The sequence below is a fragment of the Haliotis rubra genome, unplaced genomic scaffold (genome assembly GCF_003918875.1).
Source record: "Haliotis rubra isolate DU_JTF1 unplaced genomic scaffold, ASM391887v1 Scf164, whole genome shotgun sequence".
Lineage (NCBI taxonomy): Eukaryota > Metazoa > Mollusca > Gastropoda > Lepetellida > Haliotidae > Haliotis > Haliotis rubra.
In genome coordinates, this window is record NW_025765603.1 from 1,538,883 (window position 1) to 1,556,094 (window position 17,212).

Below are 17,212 nucleotides of genomic sequence, written 5' to 3' on the forward strand. Positions count from 1 at the left end.
TAATATTAAGTCCATTGTGGTATAAGTGTAATATGACTGTGATATCAACCATTATGTAGTATAAATGTAATATGGCTTTGATATCAACCATAATGTAGTGTAACTGTAATATGCCTGTGATATCAACCCAAATGTAGTATAACTGTAAGTAACCTGACTATGATATCAAGCCCAGTGTGATATAAGGGCAATGATGCTGACTGTTGAATCCAATTTGATATGAATTAAATTCATATTTCTTTCATATGAACCCAAGTGTTAATTTACTGTCATTTTACCGATTTGAACAAAAATGCCATATTTGATATCTCAGATGGGCTTGGTGCCTCAAGTGGATGCACATTCTTCACATTGACATTAGTGGACTGAGACCAATCTGAACATACTTCACATACACTTGGGAGCACCATGCATAGCTCAGAATCTATTTCCTTTGTTTCCTCTCCGATCCTTGAGATTCTCAGCTTTTAAGTGTATTGTTTATGGGCAACATGACATGGATATTAACATTACAAACTTGAAAACAAACAAACACACTGTGTGAGTCAAACACACAATGTTCCACCCTCCTATGTTCAGATGTGTGATCTCATGTTGTAGTTGGTGTCTGATTGGGGACTTGATGAGGGTATTCTGTGTCACTGAGTGCCCTCACTGGGGGCTCTGGAGACAGGGGAGGGGAACCTGCTTGGAGGGTGACGGTGGGGGCGTGGAATGTGGAATTCCTGGCACTTGTCCTCTTCTGATGCTGTGTGATATTGATGATTCATCTGTTCTTGTTTAGGAGGGGTGGGAGTATGGGGCTGATATGAGGCTGTGATAAGGAGTAGTTGTATATAGCTGTTATTCAACACGCACAAAAATAGTCACCACTCACAGACATAGTGTAGATACAATGTATCATTTAGAAGTTACTGATGATGAAAGGGATTGTTACATTTGAGTTTTGTAGGTATGTTAGCAAGAACAATGATGTTGATGATGATGATGATGATGATAGACAGACATTTTATGGTTATAGAACTGATGATGATGGTGGTGGCTTTTGTTTTCCTTTTTCCTTTCTTCAATCCTTTCTTTAATCTTTTTTTCTGATTATTTCTATCAACTGTTTAGCACCCTAAACATGCACCCGTCACACATTATAGTGGAACACCTGTCATTCATCTTGACGAAGCACCTGTAACATATGATAGAGCACCTGTAACACATGATGAAACACTCGTAACATATACCTGTCATTCATCTTGACGGAGCACCTGTAACACATGATGAAGCACCTGTAACATGCACCTGTAACACATGATGAAACATCCATAACATATTCCTGTCATTCATCGTGATGATCACCTGTTACACACATGATAGAGCACCTGTAACATATGATGAAACACTTGTAACATATACCTGTCATTCATCGTGACTGAGCACCTGTAACATATGATAGAGCACCTGTAACACATGATGAGCACCTGTAACATATGAAACACTCGTAACATATACCTGTCATTCATCGTGACGGAGCACCTGTAACATATGATAGAGCACCTGTAACATATGATGAGCACCTGTAACACATTATAGAGCACCTGTAACACATGATGAACACCTTATCATGCACCTGTAACACATGTTGGGGCACCTGTAACACATTATGTGCATAATGAGCACCTGTAACACATGATGAGCACCTTAACATGCACCTGTAACACATGATAGGGCACCTGTCAACCAAGGGTAGTCAATAATAAATGTCAAGGATGTTTACTTAAATCTATAATGCCGTATGTTGGGCGTTTATGATATTAGAAGATGACTCGGAGCTTGATGTTCTCTGACATGATGTGTATAGTCTTGTGAGTTTGGGTAAGTTATTTATGTATTCAAACAGACAGAACCACGAGACGAGAGAGTGAAATCGACCTTCTACGCAGACGTAAGTGGTGGAGATCCATTAGCATTACATTTCACTTGTCTTATAGCACTGACATCAGGTGTCCATGCTAACACCCAGCCTATCATTAACATTTCATTACTATACCACTACTTGCCTGTTCTACTGTAGATAATATATACCGTTCTCTACATTTTGTACATAGTTGCATTCATTTGCACCTCGACTAGATAGTTGCATAGTGCATCTTAGCACGAAGACTTTATTTAGGATATAGATCTTTGAAAACAATGAGCACGTCTACAGGAATCTTGGCATTAAGATCTTCAGACAGATTATGCTTGGATTTGAAAAGGTTTGCTTTGTGATAAATTGCACCAGTTATCTTTTCACTAAGATCTATAGAAAGTCTTTAGAAAGTTGGCCATTGAAAATATCACAGCACCACATGGCCCCATTCTCACGAGCAGTAATCTATTTAGAATAAACTGTCTTTGAAACATTCTTCACTGCATCAAACGAATGAATACTGAATATATAAAGAATACATTTATAGGAATGTATAAAGAATACATATATAGGAATGTATAAAGAATACATATATAGGAATATATAAAGAAGATCAAACTTACATAGACTAAGCTATCTTAGCAGAATGAATTCAGAGAGATATGACTAGTTGATGAAACATTAAGCAATGTATGCTACAGCATCCAACCATCTAAGCATTACGATCACTTCTGTGGCATTACCTTATAGGGATTCAAGGGCAGTGGGGTAGCCCAGTGGTTAATGTGTTTATTTGTCACACCCCGGGTTCGATTTCCCACATGGATACAATGTGTGAAACCCAATTAGGGACTTCCCAACCCGGGTCTTCGGCATGACGAGCGAACGTTTTAACCACTAGGCTACACCACCACCATCTTTGAAATGAAATAGACAAGTTAATATGCAACGATATTTCTTTGCTCGTTCTGTGTGCACAGGTATAGATAGAAACAGTTTTGTTTGATTTTTTTAAATTTAATTTTTACTAATCCCATATATAACCTTTGAATACATTGTCTTGAGCTGGCTTGTTTGTAGTCAGTATCTGCATTTGATGACTGCGATGTTTACTAACACTGTTTGCCTGTTGGGTTTGAGAGAATGTTCAGTAGCATGTGTTGTAGATGCAAGCTGTCGACATCAAGGCCTAGTCCGCAAAGTAATCATTTAACTCAAGTAAAACAGTGAGTCAGTGAGTTTAGTTTTATGCTGCTTTTAGCAATATTCCAGCAATATCACAGCAGGGGACGTCAGAAATGGGCGTCACACATTGTACTCTTGTAGGGAATCGAACCGGGCCTTCCGCATGATGAGCCGACGCTTTAACCACTAAGCTACCCCATCGCCCCCCAGTGAAACAGACTGAGGGCAGTTGTAGCACTCATATTGCTTTGTTGAATAGGGCTTTGGATGAAGTGATCATGGAACTGTGCAGAGTTGCATGGCTGACACCTGTGATTGAGTGACAGATTTGCCCAAATTATGTTTCTAGGTTTGACAACACCATACATGTACTCAGTGGTAAACTAGCAAGATCTCACTCAGGGCACCAATGTATCTCTGTGAAACTACGTTCCTAGCCATAACCTTAGCATGGTTGATTTTAGTCATTGATTGATAGAGCTGCAACAAGTCTTGTACCTCCATTTCTTCATTTGTCATTTATCCTGTATTGTGGCTGCAATTACATAAAGTTAACTTCAAATTTTCAACTCCTCACTTTGATCAAAGACTATTGTGCAAAATTGGCCTCACTGGAAGCACTTGTAAAATTTCCATCTTCACCATCAGTTAAATTACCATATATTTCAGTATGTCCCCAGAACCTGATGCCTGTCTTCCTGTAAGCATTTCATAGCAGAGTAGGTCCCTAGTACCCCATGCTTGTCTCCCTGTTGGTATTTCAGGGTGGGATAGATCCCTAGTACCCCATGCTTGTCTCCCTGTTGGTATTTCAGGGTGGGATAGATCCCTAGTACCCCATGCTTGTCTCCCTGTTGGTATTTCAGGGTGGAATAGATCCCTAGTACCCCATGCTTGTCTCCCTGTTGGTATTTCAGGGTGGGATAGATCCCTAGTACCCCATGCTTGTCTCCCTGTTGGTATTTCAGGGTGGGATAGATCCCTAGTACCCCATGCTTGTCTCCCTGTTGGTATTTCAGGGTGGGATAGATCCCTAGTACCCCATGCTTGTCTCCCTGTTGGTATTTCAGGGTGGGATAGATCCCTAGTACCCCATGCTTGTCTCCCTGTTGGGATTTCAGGGTGGGATAGATCCCTAGTACCCCATGCTTGTCTCCCTGTTGGGGTTTCAGGGCAGAACTGGTATCCAGTACCCCATTCCCCAAGATTATTAAGTGGCTACACTTTGTTTGCAAAGTCATCTAAACACACCCAAACTTTATTACTCAGAGGCTAACATTGTAAAGCTTGAATAGTGCTGACAACAGCAAAAAGCAACATTCACCTTCTAAGTCTCATGTTTACAAATTCACACCTTAACTGTTTTCAAACCAATTACAACACTGTTAGTTTTTAACTGTCCCTACCTGTTTGTGTGTGACAATGAGGAGGTGCTCGACCCGAGGAGAAATTTGATATTAAATGTCCCAGAACCCGGGCATAACACAATAGAAATGTAACTTCTGAATACAAGTGTAACTGTGTTGTATCATGCATCCAATTTGCAGTACATGAATATAAATCAGATATTAACTTATGTCGCGATGACCTCAGTGGTGAGGTCACAATGACCTGCTCATTACAACCTACTCAACCTTGTTGATAAACCATAGCCTGTAACAAGTGTACACAGTATCTAAACATGGGAGAGAGGGGAGAGTTTGAAAATAATTATCATGTTGTTAGGATAATTACTTCCTTTAGTTTCCTTAAATCTTTGAAAATGAAATAATATTTTGATAATGAAGGAAGTTGACATCAAGTGTAAATGTGTGGAATTGCTCAAGTGATAGGTATTGTAGATTACTTCAAGATTTATAGTCTCATATTTGGCTGATACCTCTATCAAACCATTTAGAATGTGAATGATTGTCTGTGTCAGTGTTAATTTAACAAAGAAATATCAGTCCATACCATCATACCTTAATATGAACCTCAGTAACGGAACTTATTTATATAACAATTGCCTTTTCAACTGGTATAATTTCGCTTGTTTCTTTTAATGATGTCTGTCTTTTCCTTTATGATTTGGTCAAGGACTCCCTGGTTGTCTGGTTCTACATGTAACAGGGACTCAGACAAAAAATATTAATTGCGAAAAAAAGAAAAATTTGAAATTCTATTAACTTTAATTGGAGTTCATGTATTTTAATTAAATTGTCTGAGATTTTAATTTACCTGTTGAAATTAAGTGGTAAGTTTTGAAGCACACATCACAAACATCTAAAGGCCTTGACTCAATATCATTATGATCAGATAGTCTTGATGCAAAGCGATACCTCTATGGGTGATGTTCTGACAACTGTTTTGAAGGTCACGTCAGGGGAACCATCAGCTATCTTTTACCTGCTGATCTGTTACTGAAGGGTGTATGTATAGGTATTTGAGCCACTCAGGTGTCAGCTTTCGATAATGATTTGGCTGAATATTTTTACCATCTTAATTAGGAAATTGTGATTATTTTTCAAAAGAATTTAACACACGTTATATTACAAGCAGAAGACATATTCCATGAAGAGAAGTACCTTTTGGTTCATGATGCCTTGACGCTCATTAGCTCATGATGTTTGAGATGTCCACATTATTCTGGGGGTGGTGAGGTAGCCTAGTGGTTAAAGCGTTTGCTTGTCTCGCCGAAGCCCCGGGTTTGATTCCACGCAAGGACACAATGTGTGAAACCCATTTCTGGTGTTTCCCGCCGTGATATTGCTGGAATATTGCTAAAAGCGGTGTAAAATCCAACTCACTCACTCAAAGAATTCTGATGCATCCTTTATTATTTGAATTCGGAACTGCTCAGTTAGTTTCATTTTTAAGAACCACAAATCAGGTATGGTGATGTGATTACATCACTAGTATCGAGAAGGATTTTCATTAGCTGACTGGAAGATGTACTGCTGTAAAATATCAGCTTTAGTCAGATTAGCCTTTAATAAGACACCTCTTTTAAAAAAGATGTTATATACCATATCTCATTTTTAAGAACCACAAATCAGGTATGGTGATGGATTACATCACTAGTCATTCATAATCGAGAAGGACATTTCTCATTAGCTGACTGGAAGATGTAGCCTAATGTTAAAATATCAGCTTTAGTCAGATTAGCCTTCAATAAGACACTTCTTCTTGAAAACATGTTATATAAAATATCCGGTAATAATAAATGATGTGGCTGGAGATGGTCTTGAACATGTAAAAGTCATTCATAATCAAAACACATTTCTTCCTGCAGACATTTCTATTTTTCAGTAAACGTACATTAAACATTTCCAAGATACTGGTTTGGGATTATTTTACAATTTATATTACAATCTGAGAAACAACTGCTATGAGAATTATAAGGGCTGACCCATACTAATATTTACAAAAGACTGACTGACTGAGTTTGGTTTTACGCCGCTTTTAGCAATATTCCAGCAGCATCATGGCAGGGGACACCAGAAATGGTCTTCACACATTGTACCCATGTGGGGATTCGAACCCAGGTCTTCGGCGTGACGAGCCAACGCTTTAACCACTAGGCTACCCCACCCCCCCATTTACAAAAAAAAATTCAGTGTGTCTTTTTGGCCTTGTAAATGACGTATGAGGATGTTTAGCTTGTTTTTATTTGTATATCAGCAGTGTCTAGACACCCTCAATAAATTCAGGAATTTAAAGGTCACATGCAACGTAAAACACAACTTTGCAGATTCTGATACCTTTCGGTATGGACTTACAGATACAAATCATCAAAAATGCAAATTCAACTTATAAAGTTGAAAAATAACGCGATGAAAAAACCCCCATGAAATCGGAGTTCAAACAATTCACTAAATTCTAAAGCTTGGGGTGAAAAGTGTTTCAACAGCTGTGGGTCAAAAGTGGGCTTGCTCATAGCACCATGAAAACGTTCGCACATTGATTTATGGCTATACACCACAAACAAAAGCGCATTGATTTATGGCCCGAGTTGGTCTCTGTCACATTATGTAATTACACGGACAGGCGTGGTGTGATACTTGTACACATGACATGTTATGATGTCTGTTGATTGCAAAATGTTATACACCAAAAATGAGCATGTATTTACAAAACCCAACATCTCTACACACACACGCACACGCACAGGCACACGCACACACAATGAGCCGTGAGGGCATCTGCAAATGAACCAGCCGTTACACTTAGTGCACACCCACCCGCTCTGACTGGGTTCGGTATCCCGGCTGCTTCGTTTCTTAGGAAGTAAACCCAAGTACACAATATTGCACTTTTGATTTGCAATTGTACGCTTATAATTTTGTTTATATTTTTTTTTTCATAATCAGCAATGTAATTATATGTCATGAATAAGTGATAATTGTGTTTTAATTATGTTTGATTTTTTGGTTGCATGTGACCTTTAAGTTAATATAAAATGGTCTCCTTGGTACCTTCTGTCTACCTTCCTTGAGGTGTAAAAAATCCCAATTGTGATCTATAGTTGGGAACAAATTAATCTAATTATACCTAATTCAAATCATGAACTTTTTCAAGGTGATCTGTTTTTTTCAAGGTGCAAATGAAACTACCAACACTGTGTAACATTTTGTAACAGAAACTTCTTTTCTTCCCAACTGCCATGGCTCTGTTTCTATATTAAGCCTAACAATGTTTGAAGTTGTCTAAGGGTATTTACAAATGCCAGACCTGAACATGGTGTATACGTTGTAAGTTCATTGCACCTGGCTAATTAGCCCAAGTTCTTACCCTAGCCGCCTCTCTGAAGCCTTGTGCAAGGTATAAACACAACTGGCCTGAGGAATACTCTGAATAGGTTTTGAAACCAAATCTTGAAATTAGGGTAGCTCAAAATGTAGTTCAGCTGTGGGAATGGAGAACCTTGGAATCTAGACTTGCACAAGTCTCTCGGGTAATAATTAATAGTTTAAATGATAATTTCTAAAAAAATATGTAAACATCCCTCCAACAGACTGGTGTTGTACTGTCTGCTTATCTAGACTTGCCTCTTAAAAGGATAGGATTGGTCTAGATCATCCACATCCTTGATAGTCTCCAGGGTATACATTCCGATAAATCTCCACTATACCCTGGATGCATCTACGACTTGGCCCCATGATTTTATTACCTCCCTTGGCTTGCTTTTTATCAAATCAGGTGTCTACGCTGGGAAGTTAAGCCTACCAATCAAAACTCTTTTATCTAACCGATTAAACTTTGCAACATAATTGTTGCAGAGGTACCCTGAAAGAGGTAGAAGGAGTTCTTGCATATATTTTTTAAAGTTTCAGGCCTGTCAATTTGTCTTTATGATTTCCCCCCAAATCTGAGTCGCACTGCGAACAAGCCTTCGCGGCTGCGACCGCTATCTTTGTTGACACTGGCAAGCTCGGTTGTAACGGCGGCTTAGCTGATTGGCTACTGTAAGAATGCGGAGCCTGCAAAGGGAGGCAATAAAATTATCGGGCTGAGCCATAGATGCATCCAGGGTACTAGTGGAGATTTATCGTAACGTATACCCTGGAGATAATCGAGGATGGATCATCCATGGAGATGTACTAGAGGCTATGTGGAAATAGGTGGCCTGGTGGAATGAGACAGATGGTATTGAATTAAACAGCATGGAACAGAGCCAGCTGGACTTAATAAATTGTACATAATCTAGATTGGTTTTCTTGTTATATAATAACAAGTTATTGATTTAAGAAAGTAGGAAGGTTGATAGTCTTTCCTGCAGACCACAGTGAATATGTTCAATAACATTCATTCCCAACATCCCCTCGTCAGCTCCAGCAACCTATACTCACACCCATCTATTGCACTTGAGAGTTCCTTTAATACATTTGAGTTTTTTTTAATAATTGTTGCATAACCTTTGACGTAACCTTTTTTTGAGGACTGTTAGTTAATCTAGCTGGTGGTTTGGTCATCAAATATTTATGTATTCGTTCCTGTTTTGAGACTTGTCCTCAAGATTCACTGCAGGTGAAGGGGATGCAGTGAGTTGTGCATGTTGCATCTCCAAGCTGCAAGGAGGTATGGGTGGTCCACTTGACTAAGGTGCCAAAATTTGCTGTTGAGTGTTCTGGAACATGATCTGCATGTCATGAACCTATGTTTCTTACAGAGGGGTAGCCTAGTGGTTAAAGAGTTCGCTTGCCATGCCAGAGACCCAGGTTCAATTCCCCACATGGGTACAATGTGTGTAACCAATTTCTGGTGACCCTGCCATGATATTGCTGGAATATTGCTAAAAGTGGCATAAAACCTCACTCACTCACTCATTCACTCACTTGCCAATTCTTTACCTCAATTGCATCATTGACATGAATTAGATATTTTTGTTACAGTTACAAAAAAATTTTTTTTTTTTTCCTCTTTACTGAAACTGATAATAATAAGTAAAATACTCCAGCATACTCCCACATCAAGCTGACATGCTGTGATGTAACTGGAATATACTTTTCAAAGAGGTGTTAAACTCAACTCAGCCACCTTGAACTGCCAGGATTTGGTGTGGACTAAGACCCTCAGTCTATCAACATATGATTATGGTCAACCATGAATCACCTGACAAACCGTGACATATACAATACACTCTTCAAGCAGTGTTAAACCCAGCTCACTCACTCACTCCTCTGCCAGGACAACTGAAGTATGTTTAAAATGGTCAGCTCGGCTTGGAACCAGATAATACACTGGTGTTTGGGTCTTTCCTTTTTCTTTAAGAAGTTAGGTTTTCAGCCATGATGTAATTGTGTTAATTGTTTGCAGGAAATCCCTGAGAACAGTGCCCAACAGGAAGAATCGGACAAGATGGAGGGTTACCTCTTCAAGAGAACGACAAACGCATTTCGGACATGGGTCAGGTAAGTGGACAACCCAAATCAAGTGGAATCTAAATCAGCCTTACATTGAGGCAGCGTTTGAAATACCTGTCTGCCCGACCTCCCGGGATGGGTTATTTTCAACACATACTGCCAGTTTCTCAAATTCACCTGCCCGACGGTCTGGTTAAAATTTAGGCATGTACATGAAGATATTTTGTGGGCAGGTAGGTTTTAGTCAGGGGTGGCAAGTTTTACATCTACCCAGCCCTGTGGTCTGGCTGAATTTTTTTGGAGTTTCATACCCTGATTGATGCTGGTTACCAGAAACTTGAATCCTTTGGGATCAGCCATGTCCCAACATTATCTGCCTGTCAGCAATCTTTAATCTCATTTCACAAGGAGCCAAGCTCAGTTCAGTAGGAATGTCATTGTATAACGTATAACGAAACATTGAGGTATTGGTATATTTACAATGCTGTATCAATACAGATTAGTGAAAAGAGAAACTAAAATATTTATTCACTGCCATAGACTTGTTCATATCTTTTGAGTGATCTTGGCTCAGATGGACATTTTAGAAGCCAAAAAATTAATTGAGGGATCAGTCTAGTTCTGCTATAGCATTAGGGGCAGTGGGGTAGCCTAGTGGTTAAAGCGTTGGCTCGTCATGCCGAAGACCCGGGTTTGAATCCCCACATGGGTACAATGTGTGAAGCCCATTTCTGGTGTCCCCCGCCGTGATGTCCGTGATATTGCTAAAAGCGGTGTAAAACCAAACTCAGTCAGTCAGTGCTATAGCATTAAATATATTGGCAGGTCTTAATAGTAAAGTTTTGTTAATTCACAAGCAGCTTAACAAATGTGTATTTAATAAAGGACCACCATTTTGCAACACTGATACTTTTGAGCTGATTTATCACTACCTTAATTTCCGAGCCATGACATCCCTTATTTGGTCTTCACTTCTACGAGTGACAGAACATTAATGCCTATTCAAAAAAGTTTACACCATCAAAGAACGCACACATGTAGAAAATGGAGTCTGTGTTTAAATGATTGACTCATCAAGAGGTAGCCATGAGGCAATGAATCACTGATTCCAGATGTAGAATTTGTTCGTAGTGACAGCCAGATTGACATCACAGAGTGGCCAGATTCCATGGCAGGGTTCACTTTAGTCATTGCAGTTGTCCTTTAATCTGAAAAAAGTCAAGTGGTTGCATTGTCAAAATGGTAACCGAATATACTCTACCAAAATGTGAATTGGGAGCTATTTTTAAGAAATTGAGTCATCAGTCTTTGTGACAAAACAAATATCTGCATCACTGACATGAATATATTGGTGAACGACTCCTGAAAACAGCCAGTGTGGATGACTTCAAGTGGCCTTTTAGACTTGCACAAGTCTCTCGGGTAATAATTACTAGTTTAAATGATAATTTCTAATAAATATAAATAAAATTAACACATTGTCCCATGAACAGACTCACATCCTTGTACTGTCAACTTATCTAGACTTGCCTCTTTAAAGGATAGAATTACTATACATCCATGGGCCTAGCATTCAGTACAGCCTTGGAGCAAGGCTAGTGGTCCACTTATCTAGACTTGCCTCTTTAAGGATAGAATTACTATACATCCATGGGCCTAGCATTCAGTACAGCCTTGGAGCAAGGCTAGTGGTCCACTTATCTAGACTTTGCTCTTCAAAAGATAGAATTACTATACATCTATGGGTTTAGCATTCAGTACAGCCTTGGAGCAAGGCTAGTCTTCCGCTTATCTAGACTTGCCTCTTTAAGGATAGAATTACTATACATCCATGGGCCTAGCATTCAGTACAGCCTTGGAGCAAGGCTAGGGGTCCACTTGTCTAGACTTTGCTCTTCAAAAGATAGAATTACTATACATCTATGGGTTTAGCATTCAGTACAGCCTTGTAGAAAGGCTAGCGGCTTTTCAGCTACATTGAGTTGTGATGAGACTGCAGTTCACACAGAAAACATCATAGCGGAGTAGCCATGTTGAGTGTTGGGTGATTGTACATGGCTGGCCATGACATCTGCCTCCAGCACTGAATACTGGTAAATAACTCTAGCACATGTTCGGGAATGCAATACCAGAAAATTTAGAAACTTCATCTTATTTATGAAGTAGAAAATAGGACACGCTTCAATAATATTTTAAGAAAGAAATTGTTTTGATGTGTTTTGCATAACCTAAGGACCCATGTTGTTGGTTTGTGGTCTCAAGCATTATGTACCCATAATAAGAAAAAGTTCTGATTGATGACCTCCTTCATTGAAAGTTTTTGTTGTATGAGAAAAATGTCACATGACACACTAGACATTTGCGAAGATAATATTTTGTGTCATACGCCTGTAACACTGCTGATTGCAGCATCAAACACTGGCCTACTCATGATACAGTCAGAACTGTACAATAGATTTCATATAGATGTGCAAAGGGTTTTGTCTTTTCTGTTTGGACTATGGTGTGGTTATTTATAGAGTACTTCAGTTTGTTTTGTTTTTTTGGGGGGAGGGTGTTGGTAGCCTAGTGGTTAAAGCGTTCGCTGAAGATCCGGGTTTGATTCCCCACATGGGTACAATGTGTGAAGCCCATTTCTGGTGTCCCCTGCAGTGATATTACTCACTCACTCACTCACTCACTCACTCACTCACTCACTCACTCACTCACTCACTCACTCACTCACTCACTCACTCACTCACTCACTCACTCACTCACTCACTCACTCACTCACTCACTCACTCATTACTTCAGTTTGGTAGTGCTGAGTTGTGCCTTAGCACTCCCAGGTGGTTTGAATCCCAGATTTGCCTTGACCGGTTTGTCGGCTCCATACATATGCTTGTGCATTCACAAACGTAAACATCTTCAATCTACATCACTCTGGGTCTGTCTAGTACATAAAGCTGACATGGCATCATATAACTGGAATATTGTTCAAACTGGGACAAAATTCACTCATTCACAATGGTTTGAATTTATTCAGTTTAAGACCCGTGAAGATCCAGGTTAGAATTTATCTTCAGTAACCCATGCTTGTCGTAAGAGGCTACTAACGGGATCAGGTGGTCATGTTCACTAACTTGGTTGACACGTCATCATATCGTGTAGATATGTGTAGATCAATTCTCATGCTGTTGATCACTGGATTGTCTGATCCAGACTCCATTATTTATGATGTGAAACTAAACTCGCTCACTCATTGATAGAGATGGAAAATGATACCTCTTCGTATATCATACTTTTCTTTGTGTTGTCAATCTGTGAAACTATACTGCTGTGTACGCCATAGTTTTTACATTCTATAGAACTTCTCCACACTGGAATTTTGTTTCCTTTAGTAGAGTGAGTGAATGAGTTTTGTTTTACAGTGCTTTCATCAATATTCCAGCTATATGGTGGCGGTCAGTAAATACTTTAGTCAAGACAGATAATCCAGTGATCAACAGCATGAGCATCGATGTATGCAATTGAGATACAATGACGTGTCAACCAGTCAGCGAGCCTGACCACCCGATCCTAAGTCGCCTCTTTAGTGGAAGGTTTCTGGTTTGATTCTTGGCCATGTGACACCAAAAGATGTTAAAGATGGTACTTGCTATTGCCCTGCCTCTTATTTAACATATCAGGGGATAGCTCAGAGACCTGCAGGCATTGTGAAAACCCAATTGTCTCGCTTGTCTCGTTTGTCTCAGTTATGCTGAAGACATCAAGTACATCATGATCCACCTTGGAAAACAGGAATTCCTTTTATGATCATTACTTCTAGAACGTCCAAAAATATCATCAGTGTTCCTTTCATCATTTCCTTTTCTCAAGGGTTTCAAGTTACAAGTATAAACAAATAGAAAAAAATATCCACTGTAGTCATTTCAACACAACTTCCTTAAAGAAAAACTGGATTTTCACATTAAGCCTTAATTTCCAACTTAATGGATAGCACTTGCCAAACCTGCTGACAGAAACCAGTAAGGCTGATGCATAATGATCCGGCTATAAACGCTGGAACATCCAGACAAAATAACACTGCTTCTGGAACAGTGTTCTTTGAGGGTTCTGGAACTGGGCTTGAAATGTTATATAAACAGTTCCGGATAAACACCAAACTCACATAGTCGGATAAACACCAAACTCACATAGTCGGATAAACACCAAACTCACATAGTCGGATAAACACCAAACTCACATAGTCGGATAAACACCAAACTCACATAGTCGGATAAACACCAAACTCACATAGTCGGATAAACACCAAACTCACATGGTCTCTTTTCGTGCTTCCTGTTATGGTGAGACACATAACAAGCTGATATTGTAGTGTTGGAGTTGGTACTGGACACTGTGGAATTTCCTGGCCTGGCCTCAAATCAGTCTCTTGCCTGCTGTAAGATGGGAAGCAGCATGTCATTGACTGATTGCGGGTTACAGTTTGGTAGCAAATGGGATTGCTGGTTACATCAATGGTCTGTTGGGCAGTGGTGTAGAATAGTGGTTAAACTGTTCGCTTGTCATGCTGAAGACCCAGGTTCGATCCCCCACATGGGTACAGTGTGTGAAGCCCATTTGTGGTGTCCCCTGCCATGATTTTGCTGGAATATTGCTAAAAGCAGCGTAAAACTGAACTCACTCACTTCCTCATTGGCCTATTGGATTATCAGAAACAGTTATCTGGCATTTTTATGCCCCCGCCATATATGGCTGGGGGCAATTCATTTTTCATCTCAGAAATGTAGCCATTGATTTCATCACTGATCATTGATCAGTTTATCAAACTGATCAGTTATTTTATTATGATCGGTTGCAAAAGTATGAAACACTACTTCAATGAAATATAAACAACTTACTATTCTGAAGGAGATAACCTGTGAATGTACAGAAGACATCAGGGCGGTGGGGTAGCCTAGTGGTTAAAGCGTTCACTCGTCACACCGAAGACACGGGTTCGATTCCCCACATCGGTACAAAGTGTGAAGCCCATTTCTGGTGTCCCCCGCCGTGATATTGCTGGAATATTGCTAAAAGCAGCGTAAAACCATACTCACTCACTCACTCACTCACTCACAGAAGACATCAGGTACAACAGCTTGTTTGTGCCTTCCCTAGATCTCTTATCATATATCTGCTCATTCCAGATCAGCTCCTGACAATATTAGTTTAAACCATGCTGCCTCATCAAGGCTAAATCCAAACTCCAAACCAGCACCACCAGTTACATCAACAGGAAATGTATGATGTCTTGAAACAAGATATTATCTCTCTCTCAAAATTCTACACAAAATGTGTGCTGTTTCATTTAGTTGAATGATCTCCTACTGAACTGACAGATAAACTTTAGTAATATGAAAAAAAATCAGGAAATCCGTAACTTATTTTCAGTAGAATATCAGAAGCCAAGTAAGCTATGTAAATATGGCTTAAAGAGGTACTTAGGGAATGACATTTCAAACAAATGCTCACTTTCCGGACATATTTTCCATTAGGCCACAATATGTTGATTATTTTATGAATTTCTTTTAATTTAATAAAAATGCAAATGGAATGTATATATAAAGATGCATCTGTGTACATTATCTGCTGCCAGATTAAAACGAAGCATGAATGTTTGGTTGGAACCAGTGTAAGGTTTGTTTTACACAAACGTTTAAGTTTCTGAAAATAGATAATTTTGACAGATGAACGGCATTTAATTTGAAAAGGAGCCCTATAGATCCAAGGAAGCTGTGGAAAATCTAGACATCCTTCTTAAGAACTTTAGAATGGCAGTAAGGGCAGAGAGAGCAATACAGTAACGGCAAGCTGAAGGGAAACCAATATGCTTCAGGGACTTGGTGTGTTTCATGTAGAAAAGAAACAAGGAAACATGCAGTCTTGTCCTTCATCAGTAGGTACAGGGGCACAATAACATAATGTAATTTGGAGCAGAGAAAATTTGAAAATTTCAGTAAACTATGTTTATGAAGAAACCATATTTACTAACAAACTAATGAATACAACAACTGCCCCAACCACTTGCTGTGTGTTTCAGTGGAATATGTATAACAAGCTATGGTTCTACCAAACTAAGATTGGTGGTTCTTTTGAGTTCATTGCAAGTGTAGATTACTGAAATTCGTTCCATTGTAGGGCGGTTGGGTAGCCTAGTGGTTAAAGCGTTGGCTCGTCACGACGAAGACCCGGGTTCGAATCCCCACATGGGTACAATGTGTGAAGCCCATTTCTGGTGTCCCACGCCGTGATGTTGCTGGAATATTGCTAAAAGCGGCGTAAAACCAAACTCACTCAGTCAGTCGTTACATTGTAGTAGCTGTGATGGTGACCTAGGTAGGTAGGTAGGTAGGTGTATTTAATTCCCCCAGATTTGGAGATACAAAATTACTTGAATTTTAAAAGCTTATGTTGTTAGCCACAAGTGTTGGAATTTTATGATAGATTAATTAGTGTCTTTAGAAAGTGAAACTGGACCAGTCGATCCCAGATGCAAACTGTCCAACCAGTAGCAGCAGTTGTATGGTGTCAATGTCATAGAGAGAAGTCTGGGTACAAGTGTTTGAGGATGTTTCTTTCAAGTTTGTTGGGAAGGATGTGTATGTTTCAAATTGTATTTCAAGCCTCTCAAATATACCACATAGTATTGAATAATCAGGGTATATACAGCTTGAAAAGCCTTGAAATTAAAGATCCATCTTGAAAAGGTCTTGAATTTGAAGGTCTGTTTTTAAACGGTTAAAGATAGTGATGTCACTTGAAACCACTTTTCATCGCTCGCCCACCCACTCACCCACTCATCCACCCACTCACTCATATTAACTATTCACTTCTTCATGGCTTGATAAGCAGACCAAAGGCAGTATCTTATCCACAAAAAACACCATGTTCAGCATCTATCTGCCTGAACATTGCCAACAGGTTGTTGTGCTTCTACTTCACCAGGTGTATTCTGGTGTTATCATCAACTCTTCCTCAGGTTTCTGGATCAAATGGTGCGATGATTTCCACCAGAAGGATTCTGAGATGAAGTATTTCCCCAGCCTTCTGCTGGTAATACCGGAATAAATGGACCAGTGGTCAGACTGGGTCCTACTGTATCCAGGCAGCATGGATTGTTGTTCAGTCAGTTACTGGATTGTCTGGTCAAGACTCTTCTATTTATAGAGCGGGGCGGTGGGGTAGCCTAATGGTAAATAAAGCAAGTCTGATTTCGTCAGGTTCACGAATGTCTGGGTTCGAATCCCACATGGGCACA

The 17,212-nt window shown here is 39.6% G+C and overlaps 1 protein-coding gene across 5 annotated transcripts in view; it reads left to right on the top strand.

Moving 5' to 3' along the window:
- Positions 1-17,212, top strand: part of LOC124271896 (arf-GAP with coiled-coil, ANK repeat and PH domain-containing protein 2-like) — a 103,737-nt gene that overhangs the window by 69,166 nt on the left and 17,359 nt on the right. For 4 of the 5 annotated variants that reach the window (XM_046707066.1, XM_046707062.1, XM_046707063.1 and 1 more), the window contains 2 exons: positions 1,892-1,936; positions 9,884-9,978. In XM_046707066.1, the coding sequence (XP_046563022.1) occupies positions 1,892-1,936; positions 9,884-9,978 (140 nt within the window). The remainder of the gene's footprint in view (positions 1-1,891; positions 1,937-9,883; positions 9,979-17,212) is intronic. The other variant, XM_046707065.1, reaches the window with a different exon arrangement.